At 38.4% G+C, this 20,384-nt stretch overlaps 1 protein-coding gene across 2 annotated transcripts in view; it reads left to right on the plus strand.

Annotated features, from left to right (window-relative positions):
* The window catches only part of LOC147344089 (cytochrome P450 2C9-like), an 85,855-nt gene that overhangs the window by 50,913 nt on the left and 14,558 nt on the right, over window positions 1-20,384 (plus strand). The window contains exons 2-6 of one of the 2 annotated variants that reach the window (XM_086378793.1): window positions 6,756-6,958; window positions 8,485-8,647; window positions 8,834-8,983; window positions 14,505-14,665; window positions 15,830-16,006. In XM_086378793.1, the coding sequence (XP_086234919.1) occupies window positions 6,791-6,958; window positions 8,485-8,647; window positions 8,834-8,983; window positions 14,505-14,665; window positions 15,830-16,006 (819 nt within the window). In that variant the 5' untranslated portion in view covers window positions 6,756-6,790. The remainder of the gene's footprint in view (window positions 1-6,755; window positions 6,959-8,484; window positions 8,648-8,833; window positions 8,984-14,504; window positions 14,666-15,829; window positions 16,007-20,384) is intronic. The other variant, XM_086378794.1, reaches the window with a different exon arrangement.

The raw sequence follows: 20,384 nt of genomic DNA on the forward strand, positions 1-20,384 counted from the left end.
TGATACCACAGTGGTAGAGTATCATACAGAATAGCAGAGACATTAGTCTCCTGACAAAGATCCGTATAGTCAAGGTTGTGGTCTTCCCAGTAGTCATGTATGGTTGTGAGAGCTGGACTGTAAAGAAGGGAGAACGCCAAAGGATATATGTCTTTGAACTGTGGTGCTGGAGAAGACTCCCAAAAGTCCCTTGGACAGCAAAGAAATCAAACCAGTCAATCTTAAGGGAAATTAACCCTGGAAGGACTGATGCTGAAGCTGAAGCTCCAGTATTTTGGTCATCTGATGTGAACAGCTGACTCATTGAAAAAGTCCATGATGCTGGGAAAGACTGAGGGCAGAGGAGCAGAACGCATCAGAGGATGAGATGGCTGGATGGCATCACCGATGCAATGGACATGAATTTGAGCAAACCTCAGGAGATGGTGAGGGACAGGGAGACCTGGCGTGCTGCAGTCCATGGGATCACAAAGAGTAGGACATGACTGTGCAACTGAACAACAACGTGACTATATATCAGAAAGAAAATGAAAACACTAATTCAAAATGATAAATGCACCCCAGTGTTCATAGTAGCACTACTTACACTTGCCAAGATAAGGAAGCATCTCATGTGTCCATCAACAGATGACTCTGGTAAGGAAGATGTGGTCTGTATATTTATACTGGAATATAATATAATTTTTGATAAAATAATTACTCAGCCATTAAAAAGGATGAAAACCAATACAATACTGTAAGGTAATTAACCTACAATTAAAATAAATAAACTTATATTTAAAAAAAGAATGAAATTCCACCAGTTGCAACAAAGTGGATAGTCCTAGAAAATATTATGCATAGTGAAATATTTCAGACAGATAAAAAAATATTGTATGATCACTTATATCAGGAATTGAAAAAAATAATTTAAATGAATGTACAGGCAAAACACAAAACAGACTCACAAATATAGAAAACTAAGTGCTGCTGCTAAGTCACTTCAGTCATGTCCAACTCTGTGCGACCCCATAGACGGCAGCCCACCAGGCTTCCCCGTCCCTGGGATTCTCCAGGCAAGAACACTGGAGTGGATTGCCATTTCCTTCTCCAATGCATGAAAGTGAAAAGTGAAAGTGAAGTCGCTCAGTCGTGTCCGACCCTCAGCGACCCCATGGACTGCAGCCTTCCAGGCTCCTCCACCCATGGGATTTTCCAGGCAAGAGTACTGGAGTGGGGTGCCATTGCCTTCTCCGAGAAAACTACATAGTGGTTACTAAATGGGTGAAGGGAAGGGTGTGTGGCAAGTGGGGGGGGTATGGTATTAAGAGATACAAACTACTGTGTATAAAATAGATTAGCAATAAGGATATATTGTATAGCACAGTCAATTATAGCCATTATCTTTTAGTAACAGTGGAGTATAATTTGTAAAAATACTGAAGCACTATGTTGTACACCTGAAACTAATATAATATTAGAAACCAATTGTGCTTCAATTAAAAATAAAATAATTTCTATTAATTAAAAAAAGAAACCCACTAATTCACAACTCTAGCCAAACTGAAGTTTGCATTATTCAATGGCAATGAAGGAGTTAATAATGATGACCTCCTGATCATTAGGACAGCCAGAAGAATGCTATTTGATGTCAGACAGTATTGAACTGGGAGATGGAAAACTTGGATTGTCACTCAAGGCCTTGAACTAATGTAATGAGGAAACACCATCCAAGTCAATTTTCTAATTGCGCCTTAGAAAAAAGAAAGACTGGACTAATTGATCTCAGAGATTCCTTGAATTTTTAAATTATCTTTGATTCTATTATTCTATAAAAAGCAATGAACTTTTAACAGAAAGGAAAGTGGAACAAAGCAGGCACACTCATTTCTCAAAGAATAAAAGGGCAGCTCTAAAGAAACTGACTGAATAGATTTCATCTACAATAAACTATTCAGTTATTTTAGAGTTTAGAGCTACCTGAGTTAGGCTGCAAATTACTGCTTCTCTTTGTTGTAAATAAAAGCTACTCTGAGTCTTAAACTCAGTCAAGTTTACAGGTTACAAAACTAAACTTTTCTGACCCCCATTTTAATCAACTGGTGCAGTAATTATTAACCAAGTCAATATATTTGGAAATTCACTGAGTAGGATGAATCACAAAATATTGACTCATGCCACATACGCAGTAAGTGTGGTGACCCTGGTGAACTGAATGTTTGGTTAGGGTGAAGCACACATGACTCAAGAGATGTGAGTTCCAGTCTCAGCTCTACCACATGCAGGTACTGTGTCATTGGCACAAGTACTGAATCTCCAAGGCCCAGTTTCTTCATCCCCCAAATGAAAATAGTTTTACCTTCAGTTAAGGTAATTGAGAGAAAATCCTGGGTGTGAAAATCCTGTTAAACATGGTGAATAAAACATGAATCCATGTAAACATGAGGGATAAAGGATGAGTGGGAGAAGATAGATAGCCCCAAAATAAACCCATGCACCTTTGGTCAATTAATCTGCAACAAAGAGGGCAAGAATATACAATGGAGTAAAGACAGTCATTCCAATAAGTGATGCTGGGAAAACTGGACAGCTACATGTAAAAGAATAAAATTAGAACATACTCTAACACCATATATAAAAATAAACTCAGATGGATTAAAGACCTAAGTGTAGGACCAGATACTATAAAACTCTTAAAGGAACACATAGGCAAAACACTCTTTGAGATAAATTGAATCAATAACTTTTTGGATCCACCTCCTAGAGTAATGAAAAATTTAAAAAAATAAATAGGACCTGAATAGTTTTTGCATGGCAAAGGCAACCATATACAAAATGAACACACAACCCACAGAATGGGAGAAAATATTTGCAAATGATACAGCTCATAGGAGATTAATCTCCAACATATGCAAACAACTCATGCAGCCCATTACTAAAGAAAAGAAAAAAAACTCAAGCTAAAAGTGGGCACAAAATAGAAATAGACATCTCTCCAAAGAAGATGTATGGATGGCCAAAAAGCACATGTAAAGATGTTCAAAGTCACTAAGTATTGGAAAAATGCACATCAAAACTCCAATGAGAAATCACCTCACACCACGGTGAATGGCCATCAACAAAAAGTCTACAAACAGTAAATGCTGGAAAGGGTGTGGAGAGAAGATAACCTTCTTGCACTGTTAGTAGAAATGTAAATCAGTACAGCCACTGTGGAAAACAGTATGGAGGTTCCTTAAAAAACTAAAAATAGTTACCATATGGTCCAACAATCCCACCCCTGGGCATGTATCTGGAGAAAAACATACTTCACGATTATACATGCACCCCAGTGTTCACTGCAGCACTATTTACAAAAGCTAAGATATGGAGTAGACCTAAATGTTTATCAACGGATGAATAGATGAAGAAGATGTGGTACGTATGACAATGGAATACTACTCAACCTAAAAAATGAAGGAAATAATGTCATTTTTAGTAACATGGATGGACATAGAGATTATCATAGTGGGTGAAGTCAAAGACAAATATCATATGATATCACTTATATGTGGAATCTAAAAAGTGGTACAAATGAACTCACAAAACAGAAATAGACTCACATATTTTGAAAAAAAAAAAAAAAGTAATGGTTACCAAAGGGGAAGGACTTCCCTGTGGCTCAGATGATAAAGCGTCTGCCTGCAATGCAGGAGACCCAGGTTTGATCCCTGGGTCAGGAAGATCCCCCGGAAAGGGAAATGGCAACCCACTCCAGTACTCTTGCCTGAAAAACTTCATGGACTGTCGCCTGAGGAGCTTGATAGGCGACAGTCCATGGACTCGCAAAGAGTCGGACATGACTGAGCGACTTCACGATGATGACCAAAGGAGAAAGGGGGAGGGAGAGATAAACTAGAAGGTGGGAATAACCTACACACACTACTATATATAAAATAGATAATAAACAAGGACCTACTGTATAAGATAAGGAACTCTACTCAGTAGTCTATAGTAACCCATATGGGAAAATAATGTGGAAAAAAAAATAGGTATATGTATAACTAAATCACTTTGCTGTACACCTGAACTTAACACAACACTGTAAATCAACTATACTCCAATATAAAATAAAAATTCTTTTTAATTTTGTAATTGAGTCTTGACAAAAACTTACTTATCTCTGCAAAAAGATCTTAGAAATAACTGCACTAGTCAATCTAAACAAATATGACATCTTTGTAGAATCTGTGTTTGTAAAGCACTGCTATTAGTGATCTAGTGATGTTTACCCCTCCAGTAATATTTAGATCATCATGACCACTAACAGTCTTCTGTTTGAATCTGCATGATCTGGTGGTTCTGGGCTGAGGGTCTGTTTAATGAAGTGCATGCCTCTGATCCTCCACTGAATCTACACCTGTTGTTCTGTGTAAAATCTCTCGTCCTTGCTCTTGATGACAAATTGAAATTATAATGGAGTAATCACAGTTCAGGCATACAAAAATGGAGTCAGCAGGCCACTGAGGATCCAGTCTTAGGGTTGTCTCCACACCTCTGAGAACCTGATGTTTCTTTGACCTATACCAGACCCAAGGACAGGACTAGCTCTATTCAGAGAACACTTACCAGCTACATCCTTATATTCTCAAGGTCTCCCATTGTAACTATGCAACCATTTTGGACCTCTACCAATGATTACTTAATAGAAACCCTTACTTGCCAGCTCCAACAGTGATTCTTGACAAACACTTTTTGTTATTTTGTGAATTTTGCCCTCATAAGCCTCCACATTTTTGTAGTCCAGCAGAGTGTGATTCAGTTGTTTCTTGAATCTCTGTCTCTTGGGCTGCAGTCCTAACAAACTCCCAGTAAACACCTTTTTATATCAGTCAAGTCTGCATTTTCTGTGTATTCTTAATTCCATTATTTCTGACAAAGACAGACTCCAAGAGGCAACAGAAACAATTGTTTCTGGAGGCAAGTAGGAGGCTTGAGCCATAGTTTCTCAAGCCTTCCCCACTAAATTCTTGAGACTGGCTGTTCCCTCCATTGCCTGAGTGAGTTTTTCCTCTTTGGTGTTGGAGAGGGGTGAATATCTTTTTAGAATTTCTTGTCTTGAGAATCTATGACTTTTTCCCTCAAAGTCCAGGGACACGCGTATCCTGTGATGCCTGTTATTGTTATTTTATGAACAATCAATGAACAATCAGTGGGGTGCATATTCAGAGTGATATTTTAGGCTATTTGGTTTTGTTTTTCTAAAATTGTTCTTGAGGTAGCTGAGGTATATATGAGAATGCATCACAACAGGAGTCAGAAGATCTCAGTTTAAATCCTAATTTTATTTATTATGAGCCTTGTGATGCTGGACAGTTCTCTTACCCCAGATCTCCCTTTCCCTCATGTGAAAAATATAAAATTACTATCTCTACCTTCCTTTTTTTCTTTGCTAAGTTAGATGTGAGATTTCAAGGTAAAAGTCATGTAAATTTACTTAGATAATTACTGTTAAATAATCAAATAAATCTTTGATTATTTAAGAGGTTTGAATTATGTTAATGTTAAGCATGAATTCCAAGAATGAAGATCATGTGAAAATCAAGAGGTGTTTATTTGGAGCTTGATAGGACTGAAGCCCAGGAGGCACAGATCCAAGAAACTCTTAAATTATGTTCTTCTAGTGGAGAAGGAAATGGCAACCCACTCCAGTGTTCTTGCCTGTAAAATCCCAGGGACGGAGGAACCTGGTGGGCTGCCATCTATGGGGTCGCACACAGTCAGACACGAATGAAGCGACTTAGCCACAGCAGCAGCAGGCTACAACATGGGGAAATTAATAAAGACAAGAAACCACAAGAGTAGGTGAAGTTTTTGTCAAGAACTAGACTTGTGCTGTGGTTCATGGGGTCACAAAAAATCGGACACAACTGAGCGACTAAACTGAACTGAACTGAGACTTGTAGATGGCAAGAGGTAAGGATGCTTGTAAGCAAAATAGGTTGGAGTTAGAAATGGTTACAGAGTTGTGAAGCAGTGGAGGAAGAGATGGGGTTGGGAGGGAGGACAGTCTGGAGAGGACTTTGAAAATACAAAGTTGTAGCAAGCACCTGCTAGCATATATTGTTTCGAAAATGGTTGGTGGAGTCCTTGAGTTTGACACAGAAAAGAATTCAAGTTCTCAGTGATATAGGAACACTTATGTCTAAAACCACATCCACAGTGACCACTGAACTTCATTTTGGATGCCAGAACCATAGTTACTCTATTCTGATTTTTAAACTATCTTACATATGTCATAATTAATTATTTTTTTATAACTGTAATGGTAGTGCAATACATTAAAAACTTTAAACACATACATTTTCAAGGACAAATTATCCTATATTGCATTATAAGATAAATATCTATATATATTTTTTAATAAAAAAGGCATAGAATACACTAATTTCCCTCAAAGTCATACATTTGCAACTTGTCATTGACTAGAATCCAGAGTTTTGAGCTGTTTGGGGCATCAAATTATTTATTTTAGTGGTTCTGATTCTTGGCTGCACAATGGAAATACTTTTTTTTTTTTTTTTAATTAGCAAACCTGATCCCAATCCAGTGCAATTAAATGACAGTCATTTAACAGAAGGAAAACAAGACTAAAGGACACTTTAATTTTATCTTTATCAGTGGCCAAAGTCCATTCAGAATAGAGTACAAAATGGATGTGATTGAATGGTATCTTTATTCCTCAGAGAGGCCCAAGTTGAATTAGCAGGGACTGTTACAAAAGCTTTTGATTTCAGGCTCACAGTCATCCGAGTAAGAAGAGAAGGCGTCAATGGATCTGCCTGTGGTCCTGGTGCTCTGTCTCTGCTGTCTGCTTCTTATCTCACTCTGGAAACAGAGCTCTGGGAAAGGGAAGCTCCCACCGGGCCCCACTCCTCTCCCAATTCTTGGAAATATCCTACAATTAGATGTTAAGGACATCAGCAAATCTGTAAGCAATGTAAGTAGGTTTTATGTTCCTCCAGTGTCTTGTAAAAGGTAAGTAAAATAAGCCCAATTAAAAAAATAATATATACTATTTTGAGCACACTCTTAAAGCAGGTCAGTTTGAAGCAAATTACTCCCTGTAAATTTGATATTTTTCTTGCCTTTTCAGGCCTGTTATTATCATAAATAGAGGAATAAAGTAATGTGTTTTGTGAGTAGAGAAGAGTTTAGGTCTTTGTATGGTAGAATCAAAATAATTAAGTTTTAAAAGCTGGGAGTGTTGCCTCCTTTCTTTATTTCACAGCCATTTGCTACGATTTGGGACTGAAAGTAAAGGGTAAGTGAAGTGTTTTGTGATTAGTGATTTCTTTCCAGAAATCATTTACTATATTGTTGTTCAGTTGCTCAGTTGTGTCCTACTCTTTGTGACCCCATGGACTGCAGGATGCCAGGTTTCTCTGTCTTTCACCACCCTCCAGAGCTTGCTCAAACTCAAGTCCATTGAGTCAGTGATGCCATCCAGTCATCTCATCTTCTGTCATCCTCTTCTGCCTTTAATCTTTCCCAGCATCAAAATCTTCTCTAATGAGTTGGCTCTTCACATCAGGTAGCCAAACAAAGTCCTGGAGCTTCAGCTTCAGCATGAGATTAGTGATTTCTTTCCTGAAATCATTTACTATATAAGCTGTGTGTTTTGTTCAGATGACCAGGAAAACAGAACTTTTCTGAAGAAGGGCATTGTGCCTGGTGTTAAGGAATTAATTTAGGATTAGGATGATCATGGGGGAATGAAAGAAAGAAGTCATCAGTTAGGGTCCCACTGGCGGCAGCAGCATTCATTTGGATTCTGCAGGAAACTGCCATCTGTATCCTGTGAATGCTGCCGCACAGAAGGTGTTGTTCTTCCATGAGATGCTGCATGTCCTGGCACTGCCTCTATGATGCTTCCTCTCTTTCTGTGTTAGTGATACCAGAGGATCTCAAACTAGGCTGGGCATTAGAGTTATATGAACTTATTTTTTAAGTTATAAATTTCTAGTATTCATCATAGGGCTACAGAGTCAGAATTCTAATGACCGCTTCGTGGGTGATTCTGAAGCAGTGAGCTGGCTGTTGGTCCAAAAGGTGGACCTTAAGGATTGCTACATTGCTTCTCAAGGATCAGAGGGTGACTATGATCTTCAAATTTGAATCCTATAAATATTAGCCCTGGGGTGCTGGACATGGAACAGAATTCCACAACCTTAGTTTCCTTATTTATAGTAGGGCAAATAAACCCACTGAAAGTGCTGATTTGAGGATTAATGATAACCTGTGTACCAGCTACTTGGGCCATTACTCAGCATTTCAAGTCATCCATAAGTAGAACCTATAACAATTACCACCATATTTCTGCATTAAATTCTGAATTTAATACATAATTAGGCTGTCTCTGGCAGAATAAAAACATAATAGCAGGATGATGATACATTCTGCATCAGGCACAACATAGTATCTCATATTGACTTCTTTTGCTATTACATGCATCTCCATTCCCAGCTCTCAAAAGTCTACGGCCCTGTGTTCACTCTGTATTTTGGCATGAACCCCCTGGTGGTCTTGCATGGATATGAAGCAGTGAAAGAAGCTCTGATTGACCTGGGAGAGGAGTTTTCTGGAAGAGGCAGTTGCCCAGTGATTCAAAGAGCTTCTAAGGGATATGGTAGGTGTGTATGTGTGGGTGTTCAGCATTGGTAAATGGTAGGAGTGGGGAGGATGGAAAAGGAAATTTGACAACTGTCTGCCATGGCTCCTCAGCAGATCGTGTTCCCTCTCTGAGGCTGCCATGTGTCAGCTCACTCCTCCTTCCCTAGAACTTGCTCCTAGTTTCTGTTTCCCCTGCTGGTAGGAGTCATTTTCAGCAATGGGAAGATATGGAAGGAGACCCGGCGCTTCTCCCTCATGACCCTGCGGGATTTCGGGATGGGGAAGAGGAGCATGGAGGACCGTGTTCAACAGGAAGCGTGCTGCCTGGTGGAGGAGTTGAGAAAAACCGACGGTGGGTGATTCTATTTTCTCTTAAGTCTAACCTTAACAGACTTCTCTCTCTCCAGTGACATCCTTGGAAATATTTCAGGGACAGCCTCATCTTTCATACTAGTATTGGTTGTTAGCCCTTAGATGGGGGGAGGGGGTTATAAAGCATAGGCAGCCAAGGAGGTTTTGTGTATCTGTGCTTATTATGTGTATACTCCCATGACTATGCATGCAGTGTGAGTATAAAGATCATTTAATCAAATTATCTCCTGAACTTTGTTTTCAAATCAGAAATCACAAAACATAGTTTTGAGTCATTTCCTAAAAATATTAAAGAACAGAGAAGGGTAGAGGTAATGTGGTTGTCTATTCCGGAATATTTTACCAGGAAATACTTGTTAATTGGACAGGGTGGGAATGACCATTATGTGGCATGAAACAAGTAATATGTGTGTTCATGTAAGTGGACTATATTTATATATTCAGCCTTACAGACACTTTTGAGAGTTACTTCCAAGGCTCAGGCCTACAATTCTGGCCAATAGTAATACCATCTATGGTTTTAATCATCTTGGGATATCTTAGTGCAATTCTCATCAATTATGCTTTCTCTGTAAAGACAGCACTCTTTATATTACTATCTTTTAAAAAAAATTTTATTTTATTTAACTTTATAATATTGTATCGGTTTTGCCATATATAAAAATGAATCTGCCACAGGTATACATGTGTTCCCCATCCTGAACCCTCCTCCCTCCTCCCTCCCCATACCATCCCTCTGGGTCGTCCCAGTGCACCAGCCCCAAGCATCCAGTATCGTGCATCGAACCTGGACTGGCGACTCGTTTCATATATGATATTATACATATTTCAGTGCCATTCTCCCAAATCATCCCACCCTCTCCTTCTCCCACAGAGTCCAAAAGACTGTTCTATACGTCAGTGTGTCTTTTGCTGTCTCGTATACAGGGTTATTACCATCTTTCTAAATTCCATATATATGCATTAGTATACTGTATTGGTGTTTTTCTTTCTGGCTTACTTCACTCTGTATAATAGGCTCCAGTTTCATCCACCTCATTAGAACTGATTCAAATGTATTCTTTTTAATGGCTGAATAATACTCCATTGTGTATATGTACCACAGCTTTCTTATCCATTCATCTGCTGATGGACATCTAGGTTGCTTCCATGTCCTGGCTATTATAAACAGTGCTGCGATGAACATTGGGGTACACGTGTCTCTTTCAATTCTGGTTTCCTCAGTGACAGCACTCTTTAAAAAGTATCAGCATTCATTATTTCTTGTTATTCAATACTAATTGTACCAATTTATATATTTTGAATAAATATATGCTACATCTTACTTCTGTTAAAACACATATATACCAAGTCAGTTCAGTTGAGTTCAGTCTTTTATTCGTGTCTGACTCTTTGCGACCCCTTGAACCACAGCACACCAGGCCTTCCTGTCCATGACCAACTCCCAGAGTCCACCCAAACCCAAGTCCATTGAGTTGGTGATGACATCCAACCATCTTATCCTCTGTCATCCCCTTCTCCTCTTGCCCTCAATCTTTCCCAGCATCTGGGTCTTTTCAAATGAGTCAGCTCTTTGCATCAGGTGGCCAAAGTATTGGAGTTTCAGCTTCAACATCAGTTCTTCCAATGAACACCCAGGACTGATTTCCTTTAGGATGGACTGGTTGGATCTTCTTGCAGTCCAAGGGACTCTCAAGAGTCTTCTCTAACACCACAGTTCAAAAGCATCAATTATTCTGTGCTCAGCTTTCTTTATAGTTCAACTCTCACATCCATACATGACTACTGGAAAAACCATAGCCTTGACTAGACGGACCTTTGTTGACAAAGTAATGTCTCTGCTTTTGAATATGCTGTCTAGGTTGGTCATAATTTTCCTTCCAAGGAGTAAGCGTCTTTTAATTTCATGGCTGCAATCACCATCTGCAGTGATTTTGGAGCCCCAGAAAATAAATTCTGCCACTGTTTCCACTATTTCCCCATCTATTTGCCATGAAGTGATGGGACCAGATGCCGTGATCTTATTTTTCTGAATGTTGAGCTTTAAGCCAACTTTTTCACTCTCCTCTTTCACTATCATCAAGAGGCTCTTTAGTTCTTCTTCATTTTCTGCCATAAGAGTGGTGTCACCTGCATATCTGAGGTTATTGATATTTCTCCCAGCAATCTTGATTCCAGCTTGTGCTTCCTCCAGCCCAGCATTTCTCATGATGTATTCTGCATATACATTAAATAAGCAGGGTAACAATATACAGTCTTGATGTACTCCTTTTCGTATTTGGAACCAAGTCATAAAATATTTATTTAATGAAATTTTGACCTTAGCAACACCTGTTTATTTTGTCTTCTCCAAGTAGAATTTGGTTCTGTTTTCAGCTTGCAAATTTTGCCCCATCTTTTTTGGATTTTAGTAACAAATGTACAGTCTGCAATATATTTCTCTGCCATCTCGTTTTGTCTAAACTTCTGTGTTTGTGGTCTCTGTTCCACAGGCTGCAGGATTGTAGTTCTTCTAGTTTCTGATGTCTGCCCCTAGGGGGGTGAGATTGGTCTTGGAGCTGTGCAGGCTTCCTGGTGGGTGGGACTGAAACCTGCTCATTGGTGGGTGCAGCTGGGTCTTGTCCCTCTTGTGGGCAGAGCTGTGTCACAGGGTATGTTTAGAGGAAGCTGTTGGCTCAGGATAACTTTAGGCAGCCTAAAGTTAATAGGTAGAAGTCGCCTTTTCGGTAAACATATCAATAACCTCAGATATGCAGATGACACTACCCTTATGGCAGAAAGCAAAGAAGAACTAAGAGTCTCTTGATGAAAGTGAAAGAGGAGCATGAAAAAGCTGGCTTAAAACTCAGCATTAAAAAAAACGAATACCATGGCATTTCCCCCCACCCCATCACTTCATGGCAAATAGATCGGGAAACAGTGGAAACAATGACAGGCTTTATTTTCTTGGGCTCCAAAATCACTGCAGATGGTGACTGCAGCCATGAAATTAAAAGATGCTTGCTCCTTGGAAGAAAAGTTATGACCAACCTAGACAGCATATTAAAAAGCAGAGACCTCATTTTGCCAACAAAGGTCCAGATAGTCACAGCTATGGTTTTTCCAGTAGTGATGTAAGATTACTACTAGTGATGTAAGAGAGTTGTACCACAAAGAAAGCTGAGTGACGAAGAACTGATGATTTTGAACTGTGGTGTTGGAGAAGACTCTTGAAAGTCCCTTGGACAGCAAGAAGATCAAACCAGTCAATGCTAAAGGAAGTCAGTCCTGAGTATTCATTGGAAGCACTCATGCTAAAGCTCTGATACTTTAGTCATCTGATGTGAAGAACTGACTCTTTGGAAAGACCCTGATGCTGGGAAAGATTGACGAAAGGAAGAGACGGGGACAACAGAGGATGAAATGGTGGGAGGGCATCACTGACCTGATGGAGGTGACTTTGAGCAAACTCCCAGAGTTGGTGATGGACAGGGAAGCCTGGCATGCTGCAGCCCATGGAGTCACAGAGGATCAGGGCAGGACTGAGCAACTGACCTGAACTGGATTGATTGATATTTCTCCTGGCATCTTGATTCCAGCTTGTGCTTCATCCAGCCTGGCATTTCACATGATGTACTTTGCATATAAGATAAATAAGCAGGGTGACAATGTACAGCCTTGACATACTCCTTTTCCAATTAAAACCAGTCTGTTGTTCCATGTCTGGTTCTAACTGTTGCTTCTTGACCTGCATGCAGATTTCTTGGGAGGCAGGTAAGGTGGTTTGGTATTCCCATCTCTCTTGAAAATTTTCCACAGTTTGTTGTGATCCACACAGTCAAGGCTTTAGTGTAGTCAGTGAGGCAGAAGTAGATGTTTTTCTGAAAGTCTGTTGCAAATAATACAACAGATGTTGGCAATTTGATATCTCATTTCTCTGCCTTTTCTAAACGGAGATGGTACCTCTAGAAGTTCTCAGTTCACATACCATAAGCAATATCATATGATAATTATCTTTGTCTGGCTTACTTCACCAATATAATAATTTCATAATGCTGAAAATGGCATTATTTCTTTATTTTAATGACTGAGTAATATTTTGGGGGGCTTCCTTGATGGCATTAGTGGTTAAGAATCTGCCAGCCAATGCAGGAGATGTGGGTTCAATCCTTGGACTGGAAAGATCTCCTGGAGAAGGAAATGGAAACCCACTCCAGTATTCTTGCCTGGGAAATCCCATGGACAGAGGGGCCTGGCAGACTATAGTCCTGGGGTCACAAAGAATCAGACATGACTTAGAGACTAAACAACAGCAGCAATATTCATTACGTGTGTGTGTGTGTTTCACATCTTCGGTATCCATGCATCTGTCGATGGACATTTAGGTTGTTTTCATGTCTTGTGCCAAGTCACTTCAGCCGTGTTCGACCCTTTGTGACCTCACGGATGGTAGCCCACCTGGCTCCTCTTTGCATGGGATTCTTCAGGCACTAATACTGGAGTGGGTTGCCATCGCCTTCTCCAGTTTCCCTGTCTTGGCTATTATAAATAGTGCTGCCATGAAATCGGGATGCACGTATCTTTTTGAATTAGAGTTTTTATCTTTTCTGAATATACGCCCAGGAGTGGGATTGCTGAATCATATGGTAGCTCTATTTTTAGTTTTTTTAAGGAACCTCCATACAGTTCTCTATAGTGGTTCCATCGATTTACATTCCCACCAACAGTATAGGAGTGTTTCCTTTTCTCCACATCCTCTACAGTATTTATTCCAAATATATTAATTTTAATGACCATGATAAATGAGGGACATTAATTCTTAAAAAAGAAGAAATTTTAAACATGGAAACAAAATTAAGGGAATTCCACTCATCAAATTACCCTTTTGTTTCACTTATCTGGGGGTTTTACATTTTATATTACTTTAGACAAAAATCCAATTTATAATAATTGGTTAATTGTTCACTTGTACCTTAGTTTTTCTTCTCATATAGCATGGGTACTTTGTGTTTTATTACATTTATTTTTTCAAATGCATGAATTCAACTGTAGTCTCTCTTTCTCACTTTAGCTTTTCCTCCCTGATTCTGCACATGAGTTTTTCAGCTATTCATTTTGAGTTCCCTATTTTCTTTCTTTCTGTCGTGTTTAATTTTCAGACAGATGATATTCAACATTGATAACTTTCATTATTAAATCATACAAAATGGCCTCTTTAAATGTTCTTGTCATTTTCCCTTCAAATTAACAGGCACCTTGAGTGAAAAGGGTACAAGTAAAGGTGGGAGTGAATTTAATATTTGTAAAAGCCCATTATTTAACTAGCTGTGCTGAAATATCCTACTCAGGTTAAGGTAAAGTGATGTGTTGATTTTATGCATGCTGAATATTTATTTTTAAAGGAATTTGTTGATGAGATATCACTTTAGAGTTTCTAAAATTACCTTTACCTGTTATCTCAAACACCAAGTGTCTCTTGCGTATGTTTTAATGGTGTGTTTAAATTGTTTGTTATTCTTTAGGGTTGCCCTGTGATCCTACTTTCATCCTGGGCTGTGCTCCCTGCAATGTGATCTGCTCCATTATTTTCCAGAATCGTTTTGATTATAAAGATCAGATTTTTCTAGATCTAATGGAAAGACTGAATGAAAACGCCAGAATTCTGGGCTCTCCATGGATTCAGGTGAGGCCAAAGTCCTTTCTTCTCAAGAAATCATTTTGGCTCTTTTCTCCATGAGATCCAGATCTCTCTGGGCACCAAGCTATGAGGTGAATGTGAACAGCACACTCCTGCCCAGAGCTTAGCATCATGGCATACTCATCTGGGGATGATGGCAGAGCCTTTAATGATAGACAGGAAAATACATGCCCAGAATACAGAACTGCAATTCAGTCCCATTGACTCTGTTCAGTGGTTTTTCCAGCAAGATCCAAAGACCAATTTCTGTAAACTACTTGGTAATTTCCCCAAAGCGTGACCACAGAAGTAGGACTTCAAGGTCCTACTGGAAAGGCTTCCATTGCCCACAAGTCTTGTTACCCAATCTCTACTCATGGATTCTTCAGCATGTTAGCTGACAGAAATATCTGTTTGGGAAGAAAGACAGTATTTCCTTCAAGGGGCTCCCACAGGACACTGAATATGATAGGAGAGTTTGATGCTTCAGTTGGTATCTTAACTGACAAAATAATTGCTTTGAGGATGACAAAATGATTATTTTTTAGTGTAGGAACCACAAACCAACATCACTGGTGTACCCTGTGCTGAGCTAAATGTTCTGCCCCCTGCCTAAAAGACAATGGTGTGACCGTACAGAGGTCACTTAATTGCTCTGGTTTCCAGTTACTTCATCCATAAAATGTTGAGTTGTGTTTCATGGTATCTTTAGGACCCTTTTAGTCCTAAAATACCAATTTTATGGTTGATGCTACTAAACAGAAAAAGAGATATCAGGGATCAGCTTGTTTTCTATATCAGATTACCTAAACTCCCAGTCTGATGTCATCTATAAAAGGTGAATCATTGTGTTTCGTGCTATCTCTTATTACATAATTGTGGGGAGAATTAATGCAGAAAATGAAAGAATTGATACAAAGATGCCTTTGTACTGTAAACATGATGTATGAGTATAGGAGATGAATACCATCATTGATCCCTGGTTATAATTTTCTCCTGAAATACATCTATCAGCATAGAAAACTATGTATTTGTGAAGTTAAAAAGTCCCATCTATATAGTGATCATATTATTTTAATATTAAAATACATTTTCTAACCAGGACTTGGTATGCCAATATTTGAATCTTCATTAAGTGTTTCTTTTAATGAACTTTTTTTTTTTTTCTAGCTCTGCAGTTCTTTCCCTGCTCTCATTGATTATGTCCCAGGGAAACATAAAAAATTCTTTGAAAATTATGCTTGTATGAAAAGTTATGTTTTGGAGAAAACAAGGGAACACCAAGCATCCCTGGACATGAACAACCCTCGGGACTTTATTGATTGTTTCCTGACCAAGATGGAACAGGTAAAATGTTAATGACAGCTCGATTATTTGATTGCTTGTGCATTTTTAGGGCTGTTGAATTTACCAGCGATGTTTCAGTGGTTTGGCCAGCAATGTTGACAAACATTTTAAGTACATGATGTATGTCCAAATCTATAGTACGCATTATGGAAGATACAATGTTTAATTGTTAAATTAGTTGAATATATTGATTGTACTCTTCACCTACTAGTAATCTTCCTACAGAAGTACAGAATGACACCTCTGATGAAATGGAAACAATTATAAACAAGTTAAAAAACACAAAATATCATGGAATAATATGAAGTTGAACATGATCATTGCACACACTGTATGAGGGAATGGAAAAGAATGGCTTAATCTAGCTGGGCTTCCTGCATACCAAGTGGTTGGAAATAAATCTTAATATATTTGCATTGAAGGACAGGGGAAGGAATTTTAGATGGTGAATACTGTATATATTATATACAGTATACATAGGCCTGTGATGAAAAAGAGTAGGTGGATGGAAGAGAGAGAGAGCACTTTGAGTGTGAAGTAAAAATGAATTGGTATAGATATGGAGCTGGAATTATATGTCTGTGGGCATGAATTATATACCATGTGTTGAAAAGACACACTTTTTCCTTCTTGGCACCCTTGTCAAAGATTAGTGCACTCAAAATTTGACCCTTTATTTGTGTAAGTAAGTAAGTAAGTGTTAGCTGCTCAGTCGGGCCCGACTCTTTGCGACCCCGTGGACTGCAGCCCACCAGGCTCCTCTGTCCATGAGATTTTCCAGGCGAGGATACTGGAGTGGGTTGCCATTTCCTTCTCCAGAGGATCTTCCTAACTAAGGATTGAACCCGGGTCTCCTGCACTGCAGGCAGATTCTTTACTGACTGAGTTGCAAGGGAAGCCCTAGATTATTTGTGTAACCTGACATCTATTCCTTTAATCTAAATGTCAGTCCTTATACTGGTAGCATATCATCTGGTCATCTTAATTATTGGTTTTGTAATTACTTATGAAGTTGAGAAATGTGAGAACTCTAATTTTGTTGTTAATTTTAAAAAGTGTTTTGGCTATTCTGAATGCTTTGAATTTTCAGGTTAATTATAGGATAAACTAGTCAATTTAGGCAAAGAAATTAGTGATTTTTATAGGGATTGCAGGAAATCTGTTGATCGACTTATGGAGCAACATCATTTTAAAATATAGGTGAAATTCATATAACATGCAATTCACCATTTTAAAGTATATGATTTAGTTGTATAAACTTGCACTCAAAATGTTGTGTAATCACTAGTTCTCTTATTTCAAAACTTTCCTATCGCTCTCCAGAAACATACCATATCCATTAAATGATCACTCTCCATTCCCTCCACCCCATCATGTGTTATCCTGTTTTCTGCTTTATGTCTATGGATTTACTTGTTATGAATATAGTATGGGACTACTCAGGTGGTGCTAGTGGTAAAGAACCCTCCTGACAGTGCAGGAGACATAAGAGACAAGAGTTCAATCCCTGGGTTGGAAATATCCTTTGGAGGAGGGCATGGCAACCCCCTCCAGTATTCTTGCCTGGAGAATCCCATGGATAGTGGAGCTTAGCAGGCCACAGTCCATGGAGTCACAAAGAGTCTGACACGACTGAAACGACTTAGCATGCATGCATGAATATAGCATATAAAAAAACTCATAGCATTGCCCCTTTTGTTTTTGGCTTCATCTAGTATGTTTTGGATTCTTATCTAAGTTATAGTGTATACCAGTATTTGTTACTGTCTTGTATGGCTGCATGATATTCCATTTTAATATAAGTACCATGACTTTTTATACATTTATGTATTTGTGGACATTGTTGGTGTTTCCCTTTGGGTCTTAATGAACATTGTTGCCACAAAAATTTGTGTACAAATTTCCTCATGGGCATATTTTCATTTATGTTGAGTATATTCCTAGGAGTGAAATCTATGAGGCCTATGGTAATTTTAAGTCTGACATTTTTAGAAATAGCCAGACTTTCCCATGGTGACTGAAGCATTTATATTCCTACCAGCAATGTAAAGCATTCTTATTTTCCCACATAGTCACCATTATTTATTTTCTAGTTTCTTGTAGTTATTAATGCTAGTCTGGTTAATGTGAAGTGATCTCTCTTTGTGGCTTTAGTTTGCATTTCCTCAACGAACAACGATATAGAATATATTTCATGTGTCATTACCCATTTTTATTTCTTCTTTGGAGAAATATTGTTATTTAAGTCCTTTACCCCTTTAAAATTAGGTTCCTTGTCTTTGTTGTTGAGCTTTGATATTTTGGTATTACAAAAATAAAGTAAAAATGGATATTTTGGGTATTATATGCTTACATATATGCATGCATGCATGCTCAGTCACTCAGTTGTGTCTGACTCTTTGCAACTCCATGGACTGGAGTTGGCAACCCACCAGGCTTCTCTATCCATGGAATTTTCCAGGCAAGAATACTGGAATGCGTTGTCATGCCCTCCTCCAGGGGCTCTTCCCAACCCAGGGATTGAACCCAGGTCTCTCACACTGCAGGTGGATTCTTTACCATCTGAGCCATAAGGGAAGTGCAAATTACTAGAGAAATACAAATAAAAACTACAATGAGGTGTCACTTCACACTGGTCAGAGTGGCCATCATCAGAAAGTCTACAAATATGGCTCAATGGTGAAGAATCTGCCTGCCAGTGCAGAAGCCACAGGAGATCTAGGGTTTGATCCCAGGTCAGGAAGATTTTCTGGAGAAGGAAGTGGCAACCCACTCCAGTATTCGTGCTGGGATAATTCCATGGACAGAAGAGTCTGTCAGGCTGTAGTCCATGGAATCAAAAAGAGCTGGACACGAATGAGTAACTAGGCATGCATGCCGTAAATGGTAGAGAGGATGTGAAATAAAGGGAACCCTCCTACACTATTGGTGTGAATGTAAATTGGTGCTGCCATTATGGAGAACAGTATGAAGGTTCCTTTAAAAACTATTAATAGAGTTCTCATATGATCAGCAATCCCACTCTTAGGTATGCATCCAGAGAAAACTATAATTTGATGTTATGAACCCCAGTGTTCATAGTAGCACTATTTACAGTAGCCAAGACATGAAAGCAACCTAAGTAATCATCAACAGATGAATGGATAAAGAGGATGTGGTATATATATATATTCAATGGAATATTACTCAGCCATTAAAAATGAATTAAATAATGCCATTTGAGCAATATGGATGGGCCTAGAGATTATCATACTAAGTGAAGCAAGACAAAGACAAATATTATATATCACTTATATGTGGAATCTAAATATATATATATATATATATATATATATATATATATGTTAACTTATTTATAAAACAGAAACAGACTCAGACAGAGTAAACAAACTTACGGTTAGGTAATAAAGGGAAGGGGGTGATTAAATGGGAGTATGGGATTAATAGATACTACTATTAATCTTATTAATATTATTAAAACTACTATATATAAAATAGATAATTACTGTAAAACACAAGGGACTGTATTCAATATCTTGTAATAACCTATAATGGAAAAGAATCCAAAAAAGTGTATATCCTCTGCTGTATACCTAAAACTAGCACAGTTTTAAAAATAAGCTATACTTCATTTAATTATTTTTTTCCTTTTGCCCTTCCTCTGCTGGAAACATGAGGGGATTTTTCTCCAGTTGTACTGTCAGAATTTGGTCAAGCTCCTAGAATAAATTTCAAAAATTATGGTAGCTCCTGGATGACTCAGTCATCCTGTGGAGTCCTCCTTCTCTCAGAGTTTTCCACACTGAGCTTTTAGCAATTTCTCAAATATTATTCAGATTTTCCTACCCTACCACTGAATTTCATTGTGATTTCCATTCGTGCACTCTTCTTTGGTAAGTCTGACTCCCTGTATCGCCCTGCCAACCTCTCCAATTTAGGGGACAGTGATTTTCCCTTTGTGCTCAACTCTCTTAGGAGTCTTAAAAGAATTGTTGATTTTAGTCTGTTCAGCTTTTCACTTGTTATTAGGAATGGAGTTGAAACTTCCAGGGTCTTTACATGTGGAGATATCAGATTTATTTTTCTCTGTTTATGCATTCATACATTTTCATCCTGTTTTTTATTTCTAGCCTCATTTTATTGTGGTCAGAGAAGATAGTTTGTATCATTTTTATCTTTTTCAATTTGTCAAGAATTGTTTATGACCTAACATATAGTTTACTGTGGAAAAAGTTATATGTACACTTGAGAAGCACATATAACATAAGTGCATATAACATAAAAAGTTATATACACAGGAGAAGACTGTGCATTCTGCTCTTATTGAGTGGAGTATTCTTTATATATCTGTGAGAATAATTGACTCTAGGGTTGTTCA

Source organism: Bos grunniens, chromosome 26 (assembly GCF_055505025.1).
Source record: "Bos grunniens cultivar Pamir isolate PY7600 chromosome 26, Bosgru_T2T1.0, whole genome shotgun sequence".
Classification (NCBI taxonomy): domain Eukaryota; kingdom Metazoa; phylum Chordata; class Mammalia; order Artiodactyla; family Bovidae; genus Bos; species Bos grunniens.